A 26,796-nucleotide genomic window follows, 5' to 3' on the forward strand; every position below is an offset into this window, starting at 1 on the left:
TTTAAAGTTTGCCACAAGCCACCTGGGAGACACACCAAACATGTGGAAGAAGGTGCTCTGGTCAGATGAAACCAAAATTGAACTTTTTGGCAACAATGCAAAACGTTATGTTTGCCGTAAAAGCAACACAGCTCATCACCCTGAACACACCATCCTCACTGTCAAACATGGTGGTGGCAGCATCATGGTTTGGGCCTGCTTTTCTTCAGCAGGGACAGGGAAGATGGTTAAAATTGATGGGAAGATGGATGGAGCCAAATACAGGACCATTCTGGAAGAAAACCTGATGGAGTCTGCAAAAGACCTGAGACTGGGACGGAGATTTGTCTTCCAACAAGACAATGATCCAAAACATAAAGCAAAATCTACAATGGAATGGTTCAAAAATAAACATATCCGGGTGTTAGAATGGCCAAGTCAAAGTCCAGACCTGAATTCAATTGAGAATCTGTGAAAAGAACTGAAAACTGCTGTTCACAAATGCTCTCCATCCAACCTCACTGAGCTCGAGCTGTTTTGCAAGGAGGAATGGGAAAAATGTTCAGTCTCTCGATGTGCAAAACTGATAGAGACATACCCCAAGCGACTTACAGCTGTAATCGCAGCAAAAGGTGGCGCTACAAAGTATTAACTTAAGGGGGCTGAATAATTTTGCACGCCCAATTTTTCAGTTTTTGATTTGTTAAAAAAGTTTGAAATATCCAATAAATGTCGTTCCACTTCATGATTGTGTCCCACTTGTTGTTGATTCTTCACAAAAAAATACAGTTTTATATCTTTATGTTTGAAGCCTGAAATGTGGCAAAAGGTCGCAAAGTTCAAGGGGGCCGAATACTTTCGCAAGGCACTGTAACTAGGCAAGTCAGTTATGAACAAATTCTTATTTACAATAAGGGCCTAGGAACAGTGACTTGTTCAGGGGCAGAATGACAGAGCTTGACCTTGTCAGCTAAGGGATTCGATCTAGCAATCTTTCAGTTACTGGCCCAACAACTAGGCTATCTGCCACTTAGGTTGGAGTCATTAAAACTTGTTTTTCAACCACTCCACAAATTTCTTGTTAACAAACTATATAGTTTTGGCAAGTCGGTTAGGACATCTACTTCGTGCATGACACAAGTAATTTTCCCAACAATTGTTTACAGACAGATTATTTCACTTATAATACACTGTATCACAATTCCAGTGGGTCAGAAGTTTACATACACTAAGATGACTGTGCCTTTAAACAGCTTGGAAAATTCCAGAAAATGATGTTATGGCTTTAGAAGCTTCTGATAGGCTAATTGACATAATTTGAGTCAGTTGGAGGTGTACCTGTGGATGTATTGCAAAGCCTACCTTCAAACTCAGTGCCTCTTTGCTTGACATCATGGGAAAATCTAAATAAATCAGCCAACACCTCAGGAAAGGAATTGTAGACCTCCACAAGTCTGGTTCATCCTTGGGAGCAATTTCCAAATGCCTGAAGGTACCACGGTCATCTGTACAAACAATAGTATGCAAGTATAAACACCATGGGACCACGCAGCCGTCATACTGCTCAGGAAGTAGACACGTTCTGTCTCTTAGAGATGAATGTACTTTGGTGCGAAAAGTGCAAATCAATCCCAGAACAACAGCAGAGGACCCTGTGAAGATGCTGGAGGAAACAAAAAGTATCTATATCCAAAGTAAAACGAGTCCTATATCGACATAACCTGAAAGGCCGCTCAGCAAGGAATAAGCCACTGCTCCAAAACCGCCATAAAAAAGCCAGACTACGGTTTGCAACTGCACATGGGGACAAAGATCATACTTTTTGGAGAAATGTCCTCTGGTCTGATGAAACAAAAATAGAACTGTTTGGCCATAATGACCCTAGTTATGTTTGGAGGAAAAATGGTGAGGCTTGCAATGCGAAGAACACCATCCCAACCGTGAAGCACGGGGTTGGCAGCATCATGTTGTGGGGGTGCTTTGCTGCAGGAGGGACTGGTGCACTTCACAAAATAGATGGCATTATGAGTAGGGAAAATTAAGTGGATATATTGAAGCAACATCTCAAGACATCAATCAGGAACTTAAAGCTTGGTCGCAAATGGGACTTCCAAATGGACAATAACCCCAAGCATACTTCCAAATTTGTGGCAAAATGGCTTAAGGACAACAAAGTCAAGGTATTGGAGTGGTCATCACAAAGTCCTGACCTCAATCCTATAGAAAATGTGTGGGCAGAACTGAAAAAGTGTGTGCAAGCAAGGAGGCCTACAATCCTGATTCAGTTACACCAGCTCTGTCAGGAGGAATGGGCCAAAAGGCTACCCGAAACGTTTGACCCAAGTTAAACAATTTAAAGGCAATGCTACCAAATAGTAATTGAGTATATGTCAACATTTGACCCACTCGGAATGTGATGAAAGAAATAAAAGCTGAAATAAATCATTCTCTCTACTATTATTCTGACATTTCACATTCTTAAAATGAAGTGGTGATCTGAATTGACCTAAAACAGAGCATTTTACTAGGATTAAATGTCAGCTATTGTGAAAAACTGAGTTTAAATGTATTTGGCTAAGGTGCATGTAAACTTCCGACTTCAACTGTATCCTGAGGCTGCAATTATTGTAGCTGGGGTTTTTAACAAAGCAAATTTAAGGAAAAGGCTATCTAAATTCTACCAGCATATTGACTGTAGCGCTGGAGAAACACTGGACCATTGTTACTCTAACTTCCGCAATGTATACAAGGCCATCCCCCACCCTCTTTTTGGCTAATCTTACCACAACTCCATTTGACTCCTCCCTTCCTATAGGCAGAAACGCAAACAGGAAGTACCCATGCTAAGGACTATTCAACACAGTTCTGACCAATTGGAATCCACGCTTCAAGATTGTTTTGATCATGCGGACTGGGATAGGAACCGGGTGTCCTCAGAGAATGATATTGACGTATACGCTGATTCGGGTGAGTGAGTTAATAAGGAAGTGTATAGCAGATGTTGTACCCACTGTGACTTAAAACCTACCCTAACCAGAAACCGTGAATAGATAGCAGCATTCGCCAAAACTGAAAGCGATTACCACCGCATTCAACCATGGCAAGGCGACTTGGAATATGGCAGAATACAAACAGTGTAGTCATTCCCTCAGCAAGGTAATCAAATAAGCAAAATGCCCGCTTTGAGGATAATACAGTGCCACCGACGCGGCCCGCTACTAAGGTCTGTGGGTTCTCCTTCCCTGTGGCCGACATGAGTAAGACATTTAAACGCGTTAACCCTCGCAAGGCTGTTGGCCCAAACGGCATTCCTAGTTGTGTCCTCAGAGCATGCGCAGGCCAGCTGGCTGGTGTGTTTACGGACATATTCAATCTCTCGCTATCTCAGTCTGCTTCAAGATGGCCACCTTTGTTCTTGTACCCAAGAATGCAAAGGTAACTGAACTAAATTACTATCGCCCCATAGAACTTACTTCTGTCATCATAAAGTGCTTTGAGAGACTAGTCAAGGATCATATCACCTTCACCTTACCTGTCACCCTAGACAAACTTCAATTTGCTTACGGCCCCAACAGGTCCACAGACGATGCAATCGCCATCACACTGCACACGGCCCTATCCCATCTGGACAAGAGGAATACCTATGTTAGAATGCTGTTCATTGACTATAGCTCAGCATTCAACACCATAGTACCATCCAAGCTCATCATTAAGCTTGAGGCTCTGGGTCTGAACCCCGCCCTGTGCAACTGGGTCCTGGACTTCCTGACGGGCTGCCCCCAGTGGGTGAATGTAGGAAACAACATCTCCACTTCGCTGATCCTCAACACTGGGGCCCCACAAGGGTGCATGCTCAGCCCCCTCCTGTACTCCCTGTTCACCCATGACTGCGTGGCCATGCACGCCTCCAACTCAATCATCAAGTTAGCAGACAACACAACGGTAGTAGGCTTGATTACCAACAATGACGAGACAGCCTACAGGGAGGAGGTGATGGCTCTCGGAATGTGGTGTCAGGAAAATAACCTCTCACTCAACAAAACAAAGGAGATGATTGTGCACTTCAGGAACCAGCAGAGGGAGCACCCCATTGTCCACAGACAGGTCAGCAGCGGAGAAGGTGGGAAGTTTTAAGTTCCTCGGTGTGCATATCACTGACAAACTGAAATGGTCCACCCACACAGACAGTGTGGTGAAGAAGGCGCAATAGCGCCTCTTCAACATCAGGAGGCTGAAGAAATTTGGCTTGTCACCTAAAACTCTCAAACTTTTACAGATGCACAATTGAGAGCATCCGGTTGGGCTATATCACCACCTGGTACGGCAACTGCACCCCCCACAACCTCAAGGCTCTCCAGAGGGTGGTGAGATGTGCACAACACATCACCAGGGGCAAACTACCAGCTCTCCAAGACACCTACATCACCCGATGTCACAGGAAGGCCAAAAGTATAATCAAGGACAACAACCACCCGAGCCACTGCCTGTTCACTCCGCTACCATCCAGAAGGCGAGGTCAGTACAGGTGCATCAAAGCTGGGACTGAGAGACTGAAAAACAGCTTCTATCTCAAGGCCATCAGACTCAAAGCCATCACTAGCACAGAGAGGCTGCTGGCTACATACAGACTTGTAACCATTGGCGACTTTAATAAATGGAACACTAGTCACTTTAGTAATGTTTACATATCTTGCATTACTCATCTCATATGTATATACTGCATTCTATACTATCTATTACATCTTAGCCTATGCCGCACTGACATTGCTCATCCATATATTTATATATTCTTATTCCAGTTCTTATTTAGATATGTGTGTATTAGGTATTTATTGTGGAATTGTTAGATATTGCTGCACTGTTGGAACTAGAAGCACAAGCATTTCGCTACACTCGCAATAACATCTGCTAACCATGTGTATGTGACAAATAATTGATTTGAGTTGATTTACTAAAAGACAACAATAAGAAGAAGAGACTTGTTGGGCCACGAAACACAAGCAATGGACATTAGAGCGGTGGAAATTTGTCCTTAGGTCTGATGAACCAAATTTGAGATTTTGGGTTCCAACCGCCGTGTCTTTGTGAGACGCAAAGTAGGTGAACGGATGATCTCCGCATGTGTGGTTCCTACCGTGAAGCATGGAGGAGGTGTGATGGTGTGGTATGTGCTTTGCTGGTGACACTGTCTGTGATTTATTTAGAATTCAAGGCCCACTTAACCAGCATAGCTACCACAGAATTCTGCAGCGATACACCATCCCATCTGTTTTGCGCTTAGTGGGACTACCATTTGTTTTTCAGCAGTACAATGTCATCAAGGCAAAGGGTGGCTACTTTGAAGAATCTAAAATCTAAAATATATTTTGATTGTTTAAAACTTTTTTAGTTACTACACGATTCCATATGTGTTATTTCATGGTTCTGATGTCTTCACTATTATTCTACAATAATAAAAACAAAAGAAAAACCCTGGAATGAGTAGGTGTGTCCAAACTTTTGACTGGTACTGTATATGCAAAGGTATGTGGACACCCCTTCAAATTAGTGGATTCGGCTATTTCAGACACACCCGTTGCTGACAAGTGTATAAATTGAGCACACAGCCCTATAATCTCCAAAGACAAACTTCGGCAGTAGAATGGTCTTGCTGAAGAGCTCATTGACTTTCAACATGGCACCGTCATAGGACCTGTCCAACAAGTCAGTTCATCAAATTTCTGCCTTGCTAGAGCTGCTCCTGTCAACTGTAAGTGCTGTTACTGAGAAGTGGAAACGTCTTTGAGAAGTGAAACTTTTGTTCCCGGTTCCAACACTCATTACCGAGTTACAAACTGCCTCTGGAAGAAATGTCAGCACAAGAACTGTTCGTCGAGAGCTTCATGAAATGGGTTTCCATGACCGAGCAGCCGCACACAAGCCTAAGATCACCATGTGCAATGCCATCACGCTACAACATCTGGTAGTCTGATGGACAAATCTGGGTTTGGTGGATGCCAGAAGAATGCTACTTGCCCCAATGCATAGTGCCAACTGTAAAGTTAGGTTGAGGAGGAATAATGGTCTGGGGCTGTTTTTCATGGTTCGGGCTATGCCCCTTAGTTCCATTGAAGGAATATCTTAACGCTACAGCATACAATTACATTCTAGATGATTCTGTGCTGATAACTTTGTGGCAACAGTTTGGAGAATGCCTTTTCTTGTTTCAACATGACAATGCACCCTGTATACAAAGCGAGGTCCATACAGAAATGGCTTGTCAAGATCAGTGTGGAAGAACTTGTCTGGCCTGCACAGAGCCCTGACTTCAACCCAATCGAACACCTTTGGGATAAATTGGAACGCCGACTGAGAGCCAGGCCTAATCGCCCAACATCAGTGCCTGACCTCACTTATGCTCTTGTGGCTGAATGGAAGCAAGTCCCCGCAGCAATGTTCCATGATCTAGTGGAAAGCCTTCCCAGAAGAGTGGAAGCTGTTATAGCAGCAAAGGGTGACCAACTCCATATTAATGCCCATGATTTTGGAATGAGATGTTCGACGAGCAGATGTCCACATACTTTTGGTCATGTAGGTTATTAACACAAGAAAAGCTGGGCATCTAGAAATCCTGTTCTGAGCCAATGCATTCTAACGGTCAATAAATACATTCAATATAAAGGGCCTTAAGACAGTATTCACACCTCTTTGTTATGGCAAGCCTAAAATGTGCTTAACAAATCACATAATAAGTTGCACGAACAGCAATAATCGTGTTTAACATGATTTGTTAATGACTAACTAATCTCTGTACGCCACACATAATTATCTGCAAGGTCCCTCAGTCGAGCAGTGAATTTCAAACACAGATTGAACTACAAAGACCAGGAAGATTTTCCAATGCCTCGCAAAGAAGGGCACCTATTGGTAGATGGGTAAAAATGTAAAAAGCAGACACTTAATATCCGTTTGAGCATGATGATGTTATTACTGTCACTTTGGATGGTGTGTCAATACACCCAGTCACTACAAAGATACCGGCGTCCTTCCTAATTCAGTTGCTGGAGAGGAAGGAAACCGCTCAGGGATTTCTCCATGAGGTCAATGGTGACGTTGAAACAGTTACAGAGTTTAATGGCTGTGATAGAAAACTGAGTCTCTATCAACAACGTTGTAGCTACTGCACAATACTAACCTAAATGACAGAGTGAAAAGAAGGAAGCCTGTACAGAATAAAACAAATATTCCTAAACATGAATCCTGTTTGAAGGCCAGCATCCTGGAGTCGCATCTTCACTGTTGACGTTGAGACTGGTGTTTTGCGGGTACTATTTAATGAAGCTGCCAGTTGAGGACTTGTGAAGCGTCTGTTTCTCAAACTAGACCCTCTAATGTACTTGTCCTCTCGCTCAGTTGTGCACCGGAGTCTCCCACTCCACTTTCTATTCTGGTTAGAGACAGTTTGCACTGTTCTGTGAAGGGAGTAGTACACAGCGTTGTACGAGATCTTCAGTTTCTTGGCAATTTCTTGCATGGAATAGCTTTCATTTCTCAGAACAAGAATAGACTGACGAGTTTCAGAAGGAAGTTCTTTCTTTCTGGCCATTTTGAGCCTGTAATCAAACCCACAAATGCTGATGCTCCAGATACTCAACTAGTCTAAAGAAGGCCAGTTTTATTGCTTCTTTTAATCACCACAACAGTTTTCAGCTGTGCTAACATAATTATACAAAATTATTTTCTAATGACCAATTAGCCTTTTAAAATTATAAACTTGGATTAGCTAACACAAAGTGCCATTAGAACATAGGAGTGATGGTTGCTGATAATGGGCCTCTGTACGCCTATATTCCATAAAAGAATCTGCTACAATAGTCATTTACAACATTAACAATGTCTACACTGTATTTCTGATCAACATGATGTTATTTTAATGGACAATTTTTTTAATTTATTTTCTTTCAAAAACAGGACATTTCTAAGTGACCACAAACTTTTGAACGGTAGTGTATGTATTGGAATGTGTCATCCATAGGGTATGGAATATTATGGGGTAGGGGGAGAACTCAGAGGGAATTTACAAAATTACACCGTTACCATGGAATCTGGGGAATACCCCCCCACCCCTTTTCAGGCCTCCATCTCCCCTTTCTCAGCTAGCCTTGCTCCCTTATCGATATCCCTCACTGTAATCCAGCTCAGTAAATCATTCCTTAATTTATTCACACACATTTGCATATATTTTTTATTCAGCTTTTCTTAAAACCAGATTAAAGGGCTCTGTCTTGGAGTGTTGATAAAGGAACCATACAGTGCCTAGAGGGACGATTCCCTTCCTGCAGTGGTATATCCCTTCCCACCATACTACACTCCAAATGAGCAAGGAGAGCTTTCTCCAAGGACTCTCTCTCTCTCACTGTCTCTTTCTCTCTCTCCCTGTGTCTTTCTCTCCATCCCTCACGGCACAGTGGTTATATCGACAAGGGCCATGATTTATATTCAGGTCTGCCAATCAGAAATAACATTGTGTGTGGTCTAGGAGACTATTAACAACTGTGAAACAGCATTCTAAACCCTTAAACTTCTGACAATACACGAGAGCAACGAAGCATTCATTCTGACTCTCTCCAGATGGAGATAGTGTATGAGCACTGGTCACTCCCACAGTGAGCAATAACTACAGCTCACTCCCTCCAATGCTCCGATCCCTCACCACATTGCTGTTGAGTTTCACATTCTAGACCAAACAACTGGAGAGTGGATGAAAACGTTTTTTACCCTGCTGCACTCAAGATTAAATAGGTCTGTCAGAAGTAACAGTGGTGCTACACACAATGTCCATTGTGCTGGCTAAAGTCAGGTCAGATAACTCTGGTCTGCAGCACTGGTCTGTCCCAGGTACATTATATCACTGAACTGGGTAATGGAACGAAAAAATAAGTGTGCTCTGTTCTGTCAGGTTAGGCTATAGGCTGGCCTTGGTTTTCCTCTCTGTAAAATCAGATAAACCCGTAAGTAATGAGGTTGCTGTATGCGTTACCGAGTGCTACTTGAGGGCATGCACCCCCTCATTTTATGTCAATCAATGTTTTACCACATTGCCACCCACTCTAGGATAACATGTATAATACCTAGCAGTTTCTCAAGCAGGCAATCCATTTGTAAAATGGGAATGTTTGTCTCATTCAGAAAACAGCAAGAAAACTAGGCCAGAGCATCATTAGCTGTAGCACAGTAAGTTGGAAGCTAGCATTTTATTAAATAGGGACTAAGGCATGTCAAAGAGGTAATAATCAGACCCCAGTCTCATATATATGTGACCTGGGTGCTGGAGAGGAGGGGGAAGTTACTGGAATGATTCCGTTTTTGCAGGGGATGGATTTGCATTAAGAAACATTGCATAATACACATACAGTAATGGTACCATATCAGTATCAAAATGCCATGCAAAAACGAATTTCAAATGTGGATGGCGAACTCCAGCACCTCCGCTGTACATGCTTTTGTAAAAAACAATACTCTCGGCACTATCTTTCTATTCTTGATCGTATGCTGAGCTGATGGCTCACTTTCAGTAATGTTCACAGCACTAAGAGAAATCCTGCTGAGAGTACGGTGGGTCAAAAGGTTCAGTCTTCTCTCCCACTTTAAGAATACCCATTGGGCTACCAATGTGCCCCTATTGAGCTTTGGGTGCACGGGCGCAGATGCAGCCCCACACCAATCAGACCGTCCAGCTGACAGGTGAAGCCTGCTCTAATCCTGTTTGTCAGTGCAAATGATGGCTCTAGACGCTAACAAGATTAATGGGTGAAAAGGAATAATTAAATTTGCTCTGATCCCTCAAGCATCAATAAGGCAGAAGACATTCGGAGGTAGGTTACGGGTGTCTTGGTTCAGAATCAGAGCAGGAGCTGCCAGTGCACTGCTTCAGTAGGACCCTAGGAGCGAGCGGAGGCCGGGGAGCTGCACTGATGCTCAGTTAGACAAACCAGACCATGTATTTTTCATCAGAGCCATCAGACCTATGATTGTCCCTGTGTGAACTGCCATCTCTCCATCTTACTCATACTGTCAGCTCTACAGGCCACTGCCTCCACATCTCATACAGGCATGCTGCTGAGGGAGAGATTTATAAATATATATATTAAGAGAATCTATTTCAATAACCAGATGGAGAAACTTTGGCCTCTTTAATCAAAGAAAAATTATGAAAGGGTCATAAGAGCAAAATACCATTTGGCATTTGGAGAGTATGCTTGTCGCAGACTACACAAACTGTAAATAAACATTTGAGTCTTCGATTTTGGTGAAGTATTTTATTTGATATAAAGAAGTTAGCTATACTGCAGGAAACAGTCCAGATTGTTTAGCAATTGTTTATATGGAAGCATAAGGCCATTCCAACAATATGAACAGACTGTGTGCTTGCCCTAAGGTTGCAGTGTAAAAGAACCCCCCCCATGGGAGACACTTAAAATACATATTTTGAACTGAAGCACTGAATCTGACTACGGTACATTGATAGCAAAAATTAAATGACATGCACTCATGCTCTTCATGCATGGAGACGAAAAGCAACTTTTAGACATGATTGAAATGGGAAATAAATTTGAGATAACCTTGTTGGCTGCTTTCTGCTGGAGAGGAGTTGGATATGAGATGCCAATGATTCCCTGTGCATGCGGGAAAATTCAGAATGGAGATGTGTCTATGGGGGGTTGTGAGGAGTAGAGAGGGATGGAGCAGCGAGTCCTCCACAGTGTCACTGCTGTACAGTGCTCCCCTACTAGGCTCTCAGGCATAAAGATGCTACTTACTGCGCTGGCTGTGCCATCAGTGTCTGTTAGCCTCTGATGCAGGTCAAACCAAACTGTCTGCAATAAGAACCAAAACACAAGAACCACAATTGCATTAGCGTTAACCCTAAGCAGCACTGGAACAGGGGAACAGAGGAACCCTACTCTGCACTGCATAAACCCAGTTGGGCAGGTTTTTCACCTCACATTTCTTATTAGCAACTGTACAGAAACATTTTTTATTTTCATCCAGTGATTTCCTCTCTAGACTGTCACAACAGACTGAAGACTTGCTTTCATACTGTTCTGATGACTGACCCCGTCTCTCTCTCTCTAGAATCTTCACAGTAGCCACCAGTTGCATTGATGACCACTTGGAAACATTCTTGGAATTCTCTCAACCAGCTTCATGAGGTAGTCACCTGGAATGCATTTAAATTAGAAGGTGTGCCTTGTTAAAAGTCCTTATTATGGCAAGAACTGGTCAGAAGAGACTGCGCGAATCAGGCCTTCTTGGTCGAATTACTACAAAGAAACCACTACTAAAGGACACCAATAATAAGAAGAGACTTCCTTGGGCCAAGAAACACGAGCAATGGACATGAGAGCAGTGGAAATCTGTCCTTTGGTCTGATGAGTGCAAATGTGAGATTTTGGGTTCCAACTGCTGTGTCTTTGTGAGACGCAGAGTAGGTGAACGGATGATGTCTGCTTGTGTGGTTCCCACCGTGAAGCATGGAGGAGGAGGTGTGATGGTGTGGGGGTGCTTTGCTGGTGACACTGTCAGTGATTTATTTAGATTTCAAGGAACACTTAACCAGCATGTCTACCACAGCATTCTGCAGCTATACACCATCCCATCAGGTTTGTGCTTATTGGGACTATAATTAGTTTTTCAACAGGACAATGACCCAACACACCTCCAGGCTGTGTAAGAGCTATTTGACCAAGAAGGAGAGTGATGGAGTGCTGCATCAGATGACCTGGACTCCACAATCACCCAACTTCAACCCATTTGAGATGGTTTGGGATGAGTTGGACCGCAGAGTGAAGGAAAAGCAGCCAACAAGTGCTCAGCATATGTGGGAACTCCTTCAAGACTGTTGGAAAATCATTCCAGATGAAGCTGGTTGAGAGAATGCCAAGAGTGTGCAAAGCTGTCATCAAGGCAAACTTGGCTACTTTGAAGAATCTAAAATATATTTTGATTTGTTTAATACTTTTTTGGTTACTATGTATTCCATATGTGTTATTTCATTGATGTCTTCACTATTATTCTACATTGTAGAAAATAGTAAAAATAAAGAAAAATACTTGAATGAGTAGGTGTGTCCAAACTTTTGACTGGTACTGTTATATATATATATTTTATAATATACATGTGTCAGATGACAGAATTGAGAAAAATATCAAGAAATTCAACAATACACTCCTGGAATACATAAACACATAATCACTATATTGCTCATAAACCATGAGCAATATATTCATCTGGTTAGGAAGTGAATACAAACTGCAGTAACTAAGGTAGTCATGAATTATACTTTTATTGCTGCTTTATGACCCATTTATTACAGTTAACAATGGAGTTCCCTTCAAACCGTCAAACTACACCCCCGCCCCTATAATGGATTGTCGCTGTAATGAGAGAAAGGCTTGAATAATGTGACATGCTATATCGTTTAGCAAGCTAATATACTCATATAACTGTAGAGGAAAATGTTACACTGCAGAGAGTAGTTATCGCAAAGGATAATGTGGAAGGGCCTTTAAGATAAAATTGCATGTGTAGACACTACATTTAATATGGCATGTGTTGACATTAGCGAACAAGAGCTCAAACAAGTAATCACAGAGATCTTAATCAGAGATGTAAAGCCCAGAAAAGGCACCACTGTATTGGAGAGCTATATTTCCCATCTCCCAGTCTTAAATCCAATCCAAAGTACTGATAGGAGAACATGGGCTGGATCAACTGAGTCAAGTAACAATGGCATGAGCAATGCAGTCACTCTGTGTCCTATTATTCTGAAGTCTACAGCAGGCCGCATAAGGACCACAACTATTGAAAACTGAGAAAATGTCACATTCTGTGGTGTTTCTGAAGTTACTCTCTGCTTTCCGGTGGGAGTGGAGTGAAACACTGTATTGTATAGCAGAATCTTTCCCACAAATGTCATACTGAGTGCATAATGGTGCATGATGACTCAACGCAGATGTGTATCAATGTGAGTTTGAGATCCTGGAATTTTCTTTCATACAGAACCAAATACTGTAGCAATACGAGGGCTGCTTGTGGAAGAAAGCGGGCTGGTGCTCCAGTTGCCACGGTAATTGAGGCCTTTATAATGACACAACGGGAAAAGGAAATTATGCTTCTTGAAGCAGCAGGCAAGCATTCTAGACAACAAGAGCACATCTGGGATGGGCCTGAGGTCACCTCTGGGTAAAATCATCCTGCAGATAATATACAATGACTAGATGGGACATGGCTATGAAAATCAGGGCCTTCCAGTGTGTGCAAATTAGGCACATTGTTTAGGACTAGCAATTTAAAGCATATGTCTGCTTGTATGAGAAATTAAACCAAAAAAGTATGTTCACTTGTATAAGATTGGCTTTTTTCGTATGGAGATAGCACACAGAGATAGCTGAGGGAATTACTACTTTGATCTCATGAGGCAGAAGACAACTCAATTTGTGCGATGCATGTTAGTCATAACTGCATCCAGTAAACAAAATTCTCGCTCTGTTCTAAACCATTTTGTAATAATTGTTTTCACACCCGGGAATTTGAACAGTCCCTCTCCTATAACATGGATAATAAGCACTTGTGGCAAACAGCCCCGCCCACTGCTAATATATCTTTCCTGTGAGGGAACGTTTGTCTGCTCCCAGCACAGACGTACAGTTAACTGCTTCAGGATCGCGCCTAGCACTGTGACTCAGAGGGTCTGCCTGGGAAGACTCAGAAATCCTCCCATTTAGGAATCTTTACTGGGATCTGACAGCTCCTTCCCTGTTCTCTAAGGGGTGCTTCATCGAGCGAGGAATAAACCCGTTCAGCTATTCTTAGCTGCAATAAGAACTTGCCTGCCTGCCAGAGACAACAGAATTAACTGGGGACTCCATTAGTCTACCATGCTCACTGCCTACAAGACATGGGCAATGGGGAGAGACAAAGAGCAGAGCAGAGAGAGATGGATAGATAAAGAAAGAACAGAGAATGAGAGAGAGAGAGCGAGAGAGAGAGAGAGCGAGAGAGAGAGGGAGACAGAGAGAGCATGAGGAAAAGGGTAGGGGGAGGGCATGAGGGGGGAGGGAGGGATAGGTGAAATAAATAGCTAAACATATTGCAATAGTTCGTCAAGGCTCAATAATTCCTTCCTTTGTCTTTTTCTTTCACATCCCCCACTGGGGGAGAGAGAGCAGTAATAACCAGAGGAGAGATTACTGGGTTTACAGTAATGCTTTCCCCAACACAACCTGAATCTCATCTCAGTTCCCTGGGTTTCTCTCAGCATAATTACTGGGAGGTACAGCACAGATGAGATGTGTTGTTGGAGATGTGCTAAAGAGGCACCATTGTATTTGACATTTTAGTAATTTAATGAGTTACAGGAGCAATTTAGGGTTTAGTGCCTTGCTCAAGGGCACATCGATAGATTTGAACCAGCAACCTTTCAGTTACTGGCCCAACGCTCTTAACCCCTAGGCTACCTGCCACCCTGAAATGTTCTAGAGATCGATCAGCCCTGTATTCTGAACATTCTACAGCGCAAGTTGCGCCAAGTATCTTATCTATTGTGTGGTGTTATTACTGCTAATGACCTTCGTTGGGAGACCCATATTGATAAAGCAGATTTTTATATGGTAGAGGTGAGTTAACTAGCTGAGGACCGAGGCTGTGTTGAAGAAGCCAGTCATGACATCAATGAAAGTGTGACCACACCACATGTGACCACTTACCAAAGCCAGGACAGATTACCTTTGTACCTGAATTAATGTAGAGTAGGGTGGGGGGTTCTTACCTTGTTCTCAAGGCGTCCAATCAGCTCAGCCAGTCGGTTGATCTGTGCCTCCAGAGTCTCTTTCCTCACCTCCACCACCCCTGTTTAAACAGAGCACACAACACCTGACGCCAACACACTCCCAGCATTCAACACATTTTATGATAGCAATCATTAGTATATGAATATTTGACGGAAATAAAGAGTTCCAACCAGGTCTGATAAATAGCCAACTGCATTTGTTAATCAGGAAAAATCATGTGTATTCAAGGTTTGAAGTTGAAATATATTCACAGTGCCTCAGAAGAGAAGGGTCTTTATTGCTTCTCAGCTCTGTTTAGAAAGCAATAATACATTGTATTCTAGCGCACCTGGCTCTAGTCATTAGCTTTGCCGTTTTAAGTCACCCTGGATAGTAGTGTGTGCTGTAAAGGCCAGTAGAGTCAAATACACTTAGAAGCCCTGGAATAGGAGGCTTCATTGAGGCATAAATAAATATGAGACAACAATATTAATCATTCCATTCTTCTCCCCTCTATGTGATGCCACACAGCCAATTAGTGGTGGAAAATGGGCTTCCTGCTCTTTAAAATCATCACCTCTCGAGGTGCCAAGCCAATTAGAGGATGACACTTCCCCCTGTGTTGATGAGCCTACCAGAGAACCACACAGCTGAGGGGGGCTACTGTGTTTTGGAACCTACCAGCTGTAACCATAGAGACATTTGAAGCAGGCACATTGCAGGCACATTTGGTCAGTTGGACTTGAATGGCAGTCCACGCTATTTGAGCATGGTCTTTGTCAAATGCAGGAGAGCAGTCATTAGTCCTGACTAGCCATGCTAACGACAGACAGCCGTCTCCATGTGCAGCTGTCTCAGCATACTGTCTAACATATGGCACAGTTGCAGATAAGCTGTGAGCAAGGAAAATGTACATGACTCAGACTAGGCTGGTGCCTGCACACTCACACACACAAGCACAAACAGACACACACTCTTGTCAAAATGCATGGGGGAGTGTTCCTTGCCTCAGGTAGCATTGCACAATGAACAATGGCTCATTTAAAAATAACTTTTCACCCAAGGTGTCAAATAATCCTGCAGATACAAAACTGAATGTTTACATTTAGCATTTTCACTGGCAAAGTATTCTCTGATCAGTAAACAGAGGGCAGAGACAGATTATGCTACCAGAATGTATTGTCTGCCATGATAAAAAAAAAAGATATATAGCAAAAGAAACAGTAGGACAAACAGCAAGAATAAATATATTTGACAAAAGTGTGAATGGGAGAAAGAGAATGAGAGAGGGTGATAGTGAGAGAAGAACAAGTGAATGTGAGAGTGAGAAACAGAGAGAGTCGGGCATAGGGAGGTATTGATCAATATTTTCTTTCTGGTGTTCTCAAATGACAGGCCAGACAAAGCTGGATCCAATCAAGGTCCTCTCCCCAGCCTCTGACAGCTGTAACACTGGCTTTTATGGCCCAAACAGGACAATTTAAACTGGTGTCCGACTTAAGTGTTAATTTAACTGCAGTACAATTCTATAAAGACTGTTCCCTCTGGGCACCAAAGTCAGTTCAATGTCAACTAAAGTTAATTTAACGTGAAATTAACAACAAAAAAATCACATCACAGGATTTAGGTTAAAAGTTGGGTGATAGAAATGTTGGTTTTGTTGTCTTTTTGCAAATCCAATCAGTTTTCCAAGTAGATTCAAAGACATCACATTTAATTATTTTGTTCAAATAATGTGGAAACAACATTGATTCAACCAATTTTTGCCCGGTGGGTTATCAAAGGAGAGCAATTTTGACTATTGGTTTTTAATTAATTGTTACAACTTGGCCAATGGAATATTTTCTTGTCAAGTAGAGTACAATATCAGGAAAGCCGCATAAGGCCATGTGTGAAAAGGCTAGCCTGACGGCTCACACTAAATTGTCCTCTTCTCTGTTGTTTGCTACATACTTTAGTCTGAGACTGCCATCGTTGAAGTCATTTGTGGTGACGAGAGGCACGAGGGGTGTTGTAAAAAACAAAGTAATACGCAAATTGGATTGTCTTTAACCAATCAGAGTATCAAAGCCAATGACACATTTTCAAACTGCTGCTTTACCCACTAGTGTTCTGGCTCTGGCCCAACCCGTTAGTTTCTGGACCAATCAGACGGACCCAAATGTGTTCGCTTTTGTTGAAGGGTTGGGCAAGTACTCAGATCCAGACTTATTGTGGAGAAGAAACTAACATCCATGGGCGTGGCGTAGCGTTTGTCCAGAGCAAGGAGTCTGGGTAGCACAGGAAATGAAATGGCTACTTCATGATATACTGCTAATCAATCTCATAGCCCTCCTTCGCAATGCGCGTCATTCCTAAATCAGTTAAGTCACTGAATACCTCTCAAAACCCTTCAAAAGTGGCACTTCTTACAACATATCATTTGTTACAGCAAGTGAGTGGAAGGGAGTATCAATAGCCTATGAGTATTCACAGTATGTGACTCAGTGTTAAGAAGCTATCTGAGGGTTTCATTACACATGGAGAGAGATGGAATCTATAGCAGGGAGGAAAAGAAGAGAGAGGAAGAGAGTGGCGATGGGTAGAAAACACTGCTGAACTTCAAAGGGAATTATTGGCCTCTATCTGTGTCACAAAAAAAATGGAATTAATTTGTGAGGCCATAGGCAGAAGCTCCAGCTTTGCAGTGGAGCCGTGCTCTAATTGAAATACAGGAATGGATTCAGGGAAATAGGGATGATTTATCCCCATTGAAAAGTTACCGTTTTCAGCACTTATGGTCTACTTCCAAACCACTGGATACTTACGTAATGCTTATCTACTGCATGCATGATGACGAGGCACTCTTTGTTTATGGCTTCTGTAACTGCTCTGAATGCTGTACGTTATGCAATCTGATTTAAATGGATTGATTCCAGAATCGTCTTTGAGACAGAAGCACCATGAAACAGCTTACATTTCATTGTGGTTCCAAATGAAGGAAAACTAAAAGAAATGATGGTGTCTGGCATATACAGTGCCTTGCGAAAGTATTTGGCCCCCTTGAACTTTGCGACATTTTGCCACATTTCAGGCTTCAAACATAAAGATATGAAACTGTATTTTTTTGTGAAGAATCAACAACAAGTGGGACACAATCATGAAGTGGAACGACATTTATTGGATATTTCAAACTTTTTTAACAAATCAAAAACTGAAAAATTGGGCGTGCAAAATTATGCAGCCCCTTTACTTTCAGTGCAGCAAACTCTCTCCAGAAGTTCAGTGAGGATCTCTGAATGATCCAATGTTGACCTAAATGACTAATGATGATAAATACAATCCACCTGTGTGTAATCAAGTCTCCGTATAAATGCACCTGCACTGTGATAGTCTCAGAGGTCCGTTAAAAGCGCAGAGAGGATCATGAAGAACAAGGAACACACCAGGCAGGTCCGAGATACTGTTGTGAAGAAGTTTAAAGCCGGATTTGGATACAAAAATATTTCCCAAGCTTTAAACATCCCAAGGAGCACTGTGCAAGCGATAATATTGAAATGGAAGGAGTATCAGACCACTGCAAATCTACCAAGACCTGGCCGTCCCTCTAAACTTTCAGCTCATACAAGGAGAAGACTGATCAGAGATGCAGCCAAGAGGCCCATGATCACTCTGGATGAACTGCAGAGATCTACAGCTGAGGTGGGAGACTCTGTCCATAGGACAACAATCAGTCGTATATTGCACAAATCTGGCCTTTATGGAAGAGTGACAAGAAGAAAGCCATTTCTTAAAGATATCCATAAAAAGTGTAGTTTAAAGTTGCCACAAGCCACCTGGGAGACACACCAAACATGTGGAAGAAGGTGCTCTGGTCAGATGAAACCAAAATTGAACTTTTTGGCAACAATGCAAAACGTTATGTTTGGCGTAAAAGCAACACAGCTGAACACACCATCCCCACTGTCAAACATAGTGGTGGCAGCATCATGGTTTGGGCCTGCTTTTCTTCAGCAAGGACAGGGAAGATGGTTAAAATTGATGGGAAGATGGATGGAGCCAAATACAGGACCATTCTGGAAGAAAACCTGATGGAGTCTGCAAAAGACCTGAGACTGGGACGGAGATTTGTCTTCCAAGAAGACAATGATCCAAAACATAAAGCAAAATCTACAATGGAATGGTTCAAAAATAAACATATCCAGGTGTTAGAATGGCCAAGTCAAAGTCCAGACCTGAATCCAATCGAGAATCTGTGGAAAGAACTGAAAACTGCTGTTCACAAATGCTCTCCATCCAACCTCACTGAGCTCGAGCTGTTTTGCAAGGAGGAATGGGAAAAAAAATCAGTCTCTCGATGTGCAAAACTGATAGAGACATACCCCAAGCGACTTACAGCTGTAATCGCAGCAAAAGGTGGCGCTACAAAGTTTTAACTTAAGGGGGCTGAATAATTTTGCACGCCCAGTTTTTCAGTTTTTGATTTGTTAAAAAAGTTTGAAATATCCAATAAATGTCGTTCCACTTCATGATTGTGTCCCACTTGTTGTTGATTCTTCACAAAAAAATACAGTTTTATATCTTTATGTTTGAAGCCTGAAATGTGGCAAAAGTTCGCAAAGTTCAAGGGGGCCGAATACTTTCGCAAGGCACTGTACAATGGTTTTAGAAGACCATTTTGTTATTGCTACTGATAGCCATAAATATACTAGCTGTTTGTGCTTAAACCTTCTCTACAGTGTCTTGCCTCCGAACCGAAGTGAGGGCTGCAGTGCAGAATATATATGCCTATTTGATCGATCTGTGTCATTGTATAGCCCCTCCCTCCCTTTTTCTGCCCCCCTCCCTCGGCCTGCCTCCCTTGCTCTGCCTCCCTGTCTCCCTCGCTCTGCCTCCCTCACTTCCTCCCTCACTTCCTCCCTCTCTCTGCCTCCCTCCCTTCCTTCTACTTCTCTCCTCTGTGGGAGAGCTAGAGCTGCCAGGCACATTTCCATGTTTCTGTTGATGATTGATTGAGATTGAGATAGAAAATGGGAAATAAATCACTCTGCCTGAAGAGAACAGAGTTTTTGATTTCCATTGCAATTGATTAATGCTCCCATGCTTCTCTTCAAGCCAATCACAAATGCAACCGACAAATGTGTCACACTTCATCCAGAAAACATTTACATTGCATTTGGTTGAGGTGACAAGGCTACATTATGCTTAAATGTGATGTGTCTCTGGGGAGACTAAAGGAGAAAAAAGTTAGAGTACATCACTTAAATGAATCTTCAGATTGAAGAAGCGGCTGGACAATCGACTGCAATCAATACAAACCTACGTCAATGAGAGCTGTACATCAGTGTAGCATGTGCGTGACACATGGCAGAGGTCTGACCTGTAGCAGTGTTGATGTTCCTTGGGGCAACATCCTTGGCAGTACGGACTCTGTTGTTAGGAGGGTAGTCAGGCACTGGTTTTTCATAACGTTTCTCTGGAACCCGTGGACTGACCTTAGTGGGATACCTTCACATAGAGAGAGAGGGATGAGAGACAGAGAGATAAAGAGAGAGAGGCATGAGAGAGAGACGGATGGTAACGGAGGAACACAGTAAGTACAGCAGGCACATACACTATATATACAAAGTATGTGGACACCCTTTGAAATGAGTAGATTCGGCTATTTCAGCCACACTTGTTAATGACAGGTGACATTGTCAGTAGAATGGCCTTACTGAAGAGCTCAGTGACTTTCAACGTGGCACCGTCATAGGATGCCACCTTTAACAAGTCAGTTCGTCAAATTTCTGCCCTGCTAGCGCTGGCCCGTTCAACTGTAAGTGCCGTTATTGTGAAGTGGAAACTTTTAGGATCAACAACGGCTCAGCCGCAAAGTGGTAGGCCACACAAGCTCACAGAACGGGACCGCTGAGTGCTGAAGCGTGTAGTGCATAAAAATCATCTGTCCTCGTTTGCAACACTCACTACAGAGTTCCAAACTGCCTTTTGAAGCAACATCAGCACAATAACGGTTTGTAGGGAGCTTCATGAAATGGGTTTCCACGGCCGAACAGCCGCAAACAAGCCTAAAATCACTATGCACAATGCCAAGCATCAGCTAGAGTGGTGTAAATCAAACCGCCATTGGACTCTGGAGCAGTGAAAACGTGTTCTCTGTAGTGATGAATCACGCTTCACCATCTGGCAGTCTGACGGACTAATCTGGGGTTGGCGGATGCCAGAAGAACACTACGTGTCCAAATGCATAGTGCCCACTGTCAAGTTTGGTGGAGGAGGAATAATGGTCTGGGGCTGTTTTTCATGGTTTCGGGCTAGGCCCCTTAGTTCCAGTGAAGGGAAATCTTAACGCTACAGCATACAATGACATTCTTGACGATTCTGTGGTTTCAACTTTGTGGCAACGGTTTGGAGAAGGCCAGTTCCTGCATGACAATGCATCTGTGCACAAAGCGAGGACCATACAGAAATGTTTTTTCAAGATCGGTGTGGAAGAACTTGACTGTCCTGCACAGAGCGCTGACCTCAACCCCATCAAACATCTTTGGGATTAATTGGAACACCGACTGCGAGCCAAGCCTAATCGCCCAACATCAGTGCCGAACCTCACAAATGCTCTTGTGGCTGAATGGAAGCAAGTCCCCGCAGCAAAATTCCAACATCTAGTGGAAAGCCTTCCCAGAAGAGTGGAAGCTGTTATAGCAGCAAACGGTGGACCAACTCCATATTAATGCCCATGATTTTGGAATGAGATGTTCGATATGCCGGTGTCCACATACTTTTGGTAATGTAGTGTAGCTAGGAACCAGAGTGACTTTTGATTCGGGGAACTGCCAGTCTCAATTTCACACATAATGACATGACACAGCAGTGGCGTCCTGACAAGGACGATTAAGGCAGCCCCCCACACCTCTCTGATTCAGAGGGGTTGGGTTAAATGCGGAAGACACATTTCAGTTGAAGGCATTCAGTTGTACAACTGACTAGGTATCCCCCTTTCCCTTTCCCTCCTCCCTCGACGACTCACCCTGATTGGCTACAATGCTGCTCATCAATAGCATCCACAGCACTTTCCACCGAGTTTAGCAGAGACTGGATCTGATTTGCTGATTCCTTCAACAGGAAGCGAGTAACAAATTGCTCCACGTTGGTCCCTCGCTCGTACACCTGGGGAGAGAAGAGATAGAGAATGAGAGAAGCCTTGGCACCTTTCTGCACATCTCCTGAACACATATCAGGTAAGTCCCCCTCTATGTCTTTCACTGCCTATGAAAGCTTCCCTCCTGCAGAGTGCTTTTTGCCAAATGCACATTTCAAAGTTCCTGAGTGTTTAAGGGTTTGTCAAAGTTGAAGGCAGACACTTTCGCTAAGGTTAAGAGAAAAATACTAAAAATAGGGTGATAACATTTAAGGAGTTTATAACCTGGCTCAGAACTGCACAGTCAGACAGATCTAAGGACAGTTTCTGTTTCAAAGGCAGTAGTCCACTAGGATGCAGCCTTGGCCATACTCATCTATTGTCAGGTTAATTTAACTGGTTGAAATAATCAATATTCTTTCTGCTTTGTCATTGTGGGGAAATGGTCAGTGCTGTCAAACAAGCTTTATATTATTTGCGATAAACTTAATTGTCAGCTCTTGTAAGCAGACACACACTAAGATTATTGAGATAATTGGAACACTTTGTTACATCAGACTGATCATTTCTTATGACAGAAAAACAGGCCAAGAAAACAGAAAGTGAATATCGAATACCATTATCTCTGCAAATGTCGGCTGTAGGTTCAGAAACAGTTTTTATACTGGTATGAAAAGAAAAAGTGAGGCAACGTGATGAATCTTTGTATTGGTGTATCTGGTGATTGAATACCAAATAATTAATATTTGTCATGCCCTGACCATAGTTTGCTTTGTATGTTTATAGGTTTTGTTTGGTCGGGGTGTGATCTGAGTGGGCGTTCTATGTTGTATGTCTAGTTTGTCTGTTTCTGTGTTGGGCCTGATATGATTCTCAATCAGAGGCAGGTGTTAGTCGTTTTCTCTGATTGGGAACCATATTTAGGTAGCCTGTTTTGTCATTGTGGGTTGTGGGTGATTGTCTATGTTAGGTGCTTGTGTCAGCACATTTGGTATATAGCGTCACGGTCGTTGTTCATTTATTGTTTTGTTCAGTTTACTTCGTGTTTTCGTCATCCATTAAAATGATGCATTCACACCACACTGCGCTTTGGTCCGCTTCTTACGACGAGCGTGACAATATTATTCCAAGTCTGATCATCAAATATGAAATATGTATTTAAATGTGACATTAGAGAAGCTACTGAAGCAGTCTAATAGAACAGTTATAAATGTGTACTCAAATTGCACACTATGGACATTGCGGAGCTGGTATAGTAAAGATGCAGACAGAATAGAATGGGCCTATGCATATATGTGAACAACAGCTGGTGCACGATATCTAAGGAAGTCTCCAGGTTTTGCTCGCCTGAGGTAGAGTATCTCATGATAAGCTGTAGACCACACTATCTACCTAGAGAGTTTTCATCTGTATTTTTCGTAGCTGTCTACATACCACCACAGACCGATGCTGGCACTAAAACCGCACTCAATGAGCTGTATGCCACACGTATACCGCCATAAGCGAACAGGAAAATGCTCATCCAGAGGAGGCGCTCCTAGTGGCCTGGGACTTCAATGCAGGGAAACATATCAGTTTTACCTAATTTCTATCAGCATGTTAAATGTGCAACCAGAGGAAAGACAATTCTAGACCACCTGTACTCCACACACAGAGACACGTACAAAGCTCTCCCTTGTCCTCCATTTGGCAAATCTGACCATAATTCTATCATCCTGATTCCTGCTTACAAGCACAAATTAAAGCAGGAAGCACCAGTGACTCGGTCTATAAAAAAAGTGGTCAAATGAAGCAGATGCTAAACTACAAGACTGCTTTGCTAGCACAGACTGGAATATTTTCAGGGATTATTCCGGTCATTGAGGAGTACACCACATTCGTCCTCCCTACAGTGGATTACAGGCAACATTCACACTGAGCTAAAGGGTAGAGCTGCTGCTTTCAAGGAGCGGGACGCTAACCCGGAAGCTTATAAGAAATCCCGCTATGCCCTCTGACGAACCATCAAACAGGCAAAGCGTCAATACAGGACTAAGTGGCATGGTTTGCAAACTATTACAGACTATAAAGGGAAGCACAGCCGAGAGCTGCCCAGTGACACAAGCCTACCAGACGAGCTAAATATCTTCTATGCTTACTTTGAGACAAGTAACACTGAAACATGCATGAGAGCATCAGCTGTTTTGGATGACTATGTGAGCACGCTCTCCGCAGCCGATGTGAGTAAGACCTTCAAACAGGTCAACATTCACAAGGCCCCAGGGCCAGATGGATTACCAGAATGTGTACTCCAAGCATGCGTTGACCAACTGGCATGTATCTTCACTGAAATGTTCAACCTTTCCCTGTTTGAGTCTGCAATACCAACATGTTTCAAGCAGACCACCATAGTCCCTGTGCCCAAGAAAACTAAGGTAACCTGCCTAAATGACTACCGACCCGTAGCACTCACGTCTGTAGCCATGAAATGCTTTGAAAGGCTGGTCATGGCTCACATCAACAACACCATTATCCCAGAAACCCTAGACCCACTCCAATGTGCATACCGCACCAACAGATCCACAGATGATGCAATCTCTATTGCACTCCACACTGCCCTTTCACACCTGGACAAAAGGAACACCTATGTGAGAATGCTATTCATTGACTACAACTCAGCGTTCAACACCATATTACCCTCAAAGCTCCTCACTGAGCTAAAGACCCTGGGACTAAGCACCTCCCTCTGCAACTGGGTCCGAAACCTCCTAACGGGCTGCCCCCAGGTGATATGGGTAAGTAACAACACATCCTCCACGTTGATCGTCAACATGGGGGCCCCTCAGGGGTGCGTGCTCAGCCCCCTCCTGTACTCCCTGTTCACTCATGACTGCACGGCCAGGCACGACTCCAACACCATCATTAAGTTTGCTGATGACACAACAGTGCTAGGTCTGATCACCGACAACAATGAGACAGCCTATAGGGAGGAAGTCAGAGACCTGACCGTGTGGTGCCAGGACAACAACCTCTCCCTCAACGTGAATCAAGACAAAGGAGATGATTGTGGACTACAGGAAAAGGAGGCCCGAGCATGCCCCCATTCTCATCGACGGGGTTGTAGTGGAGCAGGTTGAGAGCTTCAAGTCCCTTGGCGTCCACATCACCAACAAACTAACACGGTCCAAGCACACCAAGACAGTCATGAAGAGGGCATGACAAAACCTATTCAGGAGACTGAAAAGATTTGGTTTTACAGCTGCACCATCGAGAGCATTCTGATGGGTTGCATCACTGCCTGGTATGGCAACTGCTCGGACTCCGACCGCAAGGCACTACAGAGGGTAGTGTGTATGGCCCAGAACATCACAGAGGCCAAGCTTCCTGCCATCTAGGACCTCTATACCAGGCGGTGTCAGAGGAAGGCCCTAAAAATGGTCAAAGACACGAGCCACCCTAGTCATAAACTACCGCACGGCAAGCGGTACCGGAGCGCCAAGTCTAGGTCCAAGAGGTTCCTAAATAGCTTCTACCCCCAAACAATAAGACTCCTGAACAGCTAATCAAATGGCTACCCAAACTATTTGCTAATCAAATGGCTACCCCCCGGAAAGCTGCTGCTACTCTCTGTTATTATCTATGCATAGTCACTTTAATAACTCTACCTACATGTACATATTACCTTGACACCAGTGCCCCTGCACATTGACATTGACTCTGTACCGGTACCCCCTGTATATAGCCCCGCTATTGTTATTTACTGCTGCTCTTTAATGATTTGTTATTCTTATCTCTTACTTTTTTGGGAGAGGGGGTTATTTTCATACTGTATTGTTGGTTAAGTGCTTGTAAGTAAGCATTTCACTGTAAGGTCTACTACACCTGTTTTATTCGCCGCTTGTGACAAATACAATTTGATTATACAAAATGGCGCCGGAAGAAATAGCAGCAGTTTTACAGGCGCCCAACCAATTGTGCTATTATGTGTTTTTTTCGCGTTATTTGTAACTTATTTTGTACATAATGTTTCTGCAACCGTATCAAACTGCAAAAAAAGAGCTTCTGGATATCAGGACAGTGATCACTCACCACGGATTAGACAAAGATTTTTTCTTCAACAAGCAAGACACACAAGACATTCTCCAAACACCCGACAGGGCCAACATCCCCATTCTTTGCAAGAGGAACACCTGCTCTCTCCATGACATAGACTGACCAGGTTAATCCAGGTGAAAGCTATGATCCCTTATTGATGTCACCTATTAAATGCACTTCAAATCAATGTAGATTGAAGGGGAGGATACAGGTTAAATAATTATTTTTAAGCCTTGAGACAATTGAGACATGGATTGTGCATGTGTGCCATTCAGAAGGTGAATAGGCAAGACAGAATATTTAAATGCCTTTGAACGGGGTATGGTAGTAGGTGCCAGGTGCACTGGTTTGAGTGTGTCAAGAACTGCAACACTGCTGGGTCATGCTCAACAGTTTCCGACGTGTATCAAGAATGGTCCACCACCCAGCCATCTTGACACAACTGTGGGAAGCATTGGAGTCAACATGGGCCAGCATCCCTGAATGCTTTCGACATCTTGTAGTTGATACCCCGACAAATTTGTATTTGTAGCAGCTACTCTTCCTGGGGTCCAGAAAAATGAAGGCAGTTATACAATTTTAAAAACATTACAATGCATTCACAACAGATTTCCCAACACTAAGTGTGTGCCCTCAGGCCCCTACTCCACTACCACATATCAACACAAACTCCAGGTGTACATGTGTGTATAGTGCATAGTGTATGTTAATTGAAGCTGTCTGAGGGCAAATGGTGGGTGGAGGGGTGCAACTCAATATTGGGAAGGGGTTTGGTATACTCTGGTATACTATATTTCATGCACAGACAGAGACTAT

At 43.2% G+C, this 26,796-nt stretch overlaps 1 protein-coding gene across 1 annotated transcript in view; it reads right to left on the reverse strand.

Annotated features, from left to right (window-relative positions):
* Nucleotides 1-26,796, reverse strand: part of LOC139415960 (N-terminal EF-hand calcium-binding protein 2-like) — a 124,635-nt gene that overhangs the window by 15,575 nt on the left and 82,264 nt on the right. Inside the window, exons 6-9 of the mRNA XM_071164161.1 lie at nucleotides 21,796-21,935; nucleotides 20,149-20,276; nucleotides 14,789-14,868; nucleotides 10,779-10,835 (exon numbers count right to left, since the gene is read on the reverse strand). Coding sequence (XP_071020262.1) covers nucleotides 10,779-10,835; nucleotides 14,789-14,868; nucleotides 20,149-20,276; nucleotides 21,796-21,935 — 405 coding nt within the window. The remainder of the gene's footprint in view (nucleotides 1-10,778; nucleotides 10,836-14,788; nucleotides 14,869-20,148; nucleotides 20,277-21,795; nucleotides 21,936-26,796) is intronic.

Source organism: Oncorhynchus clarkii, chromosome 1, assembly GCF_045791955.1.
Source record: "Oncorhynchus clarkii lewisi isolate Uvic-CL-2024 chromosome 1, UVic_Ocla_1.0, whole genome shotgun sequence".
NCBI lineage: Eukaryota > Metazoa > Chordata > Actinopteri > Salmoniformes > Salmonidae > Oncorhynchus > Oncorhynchus clarkii.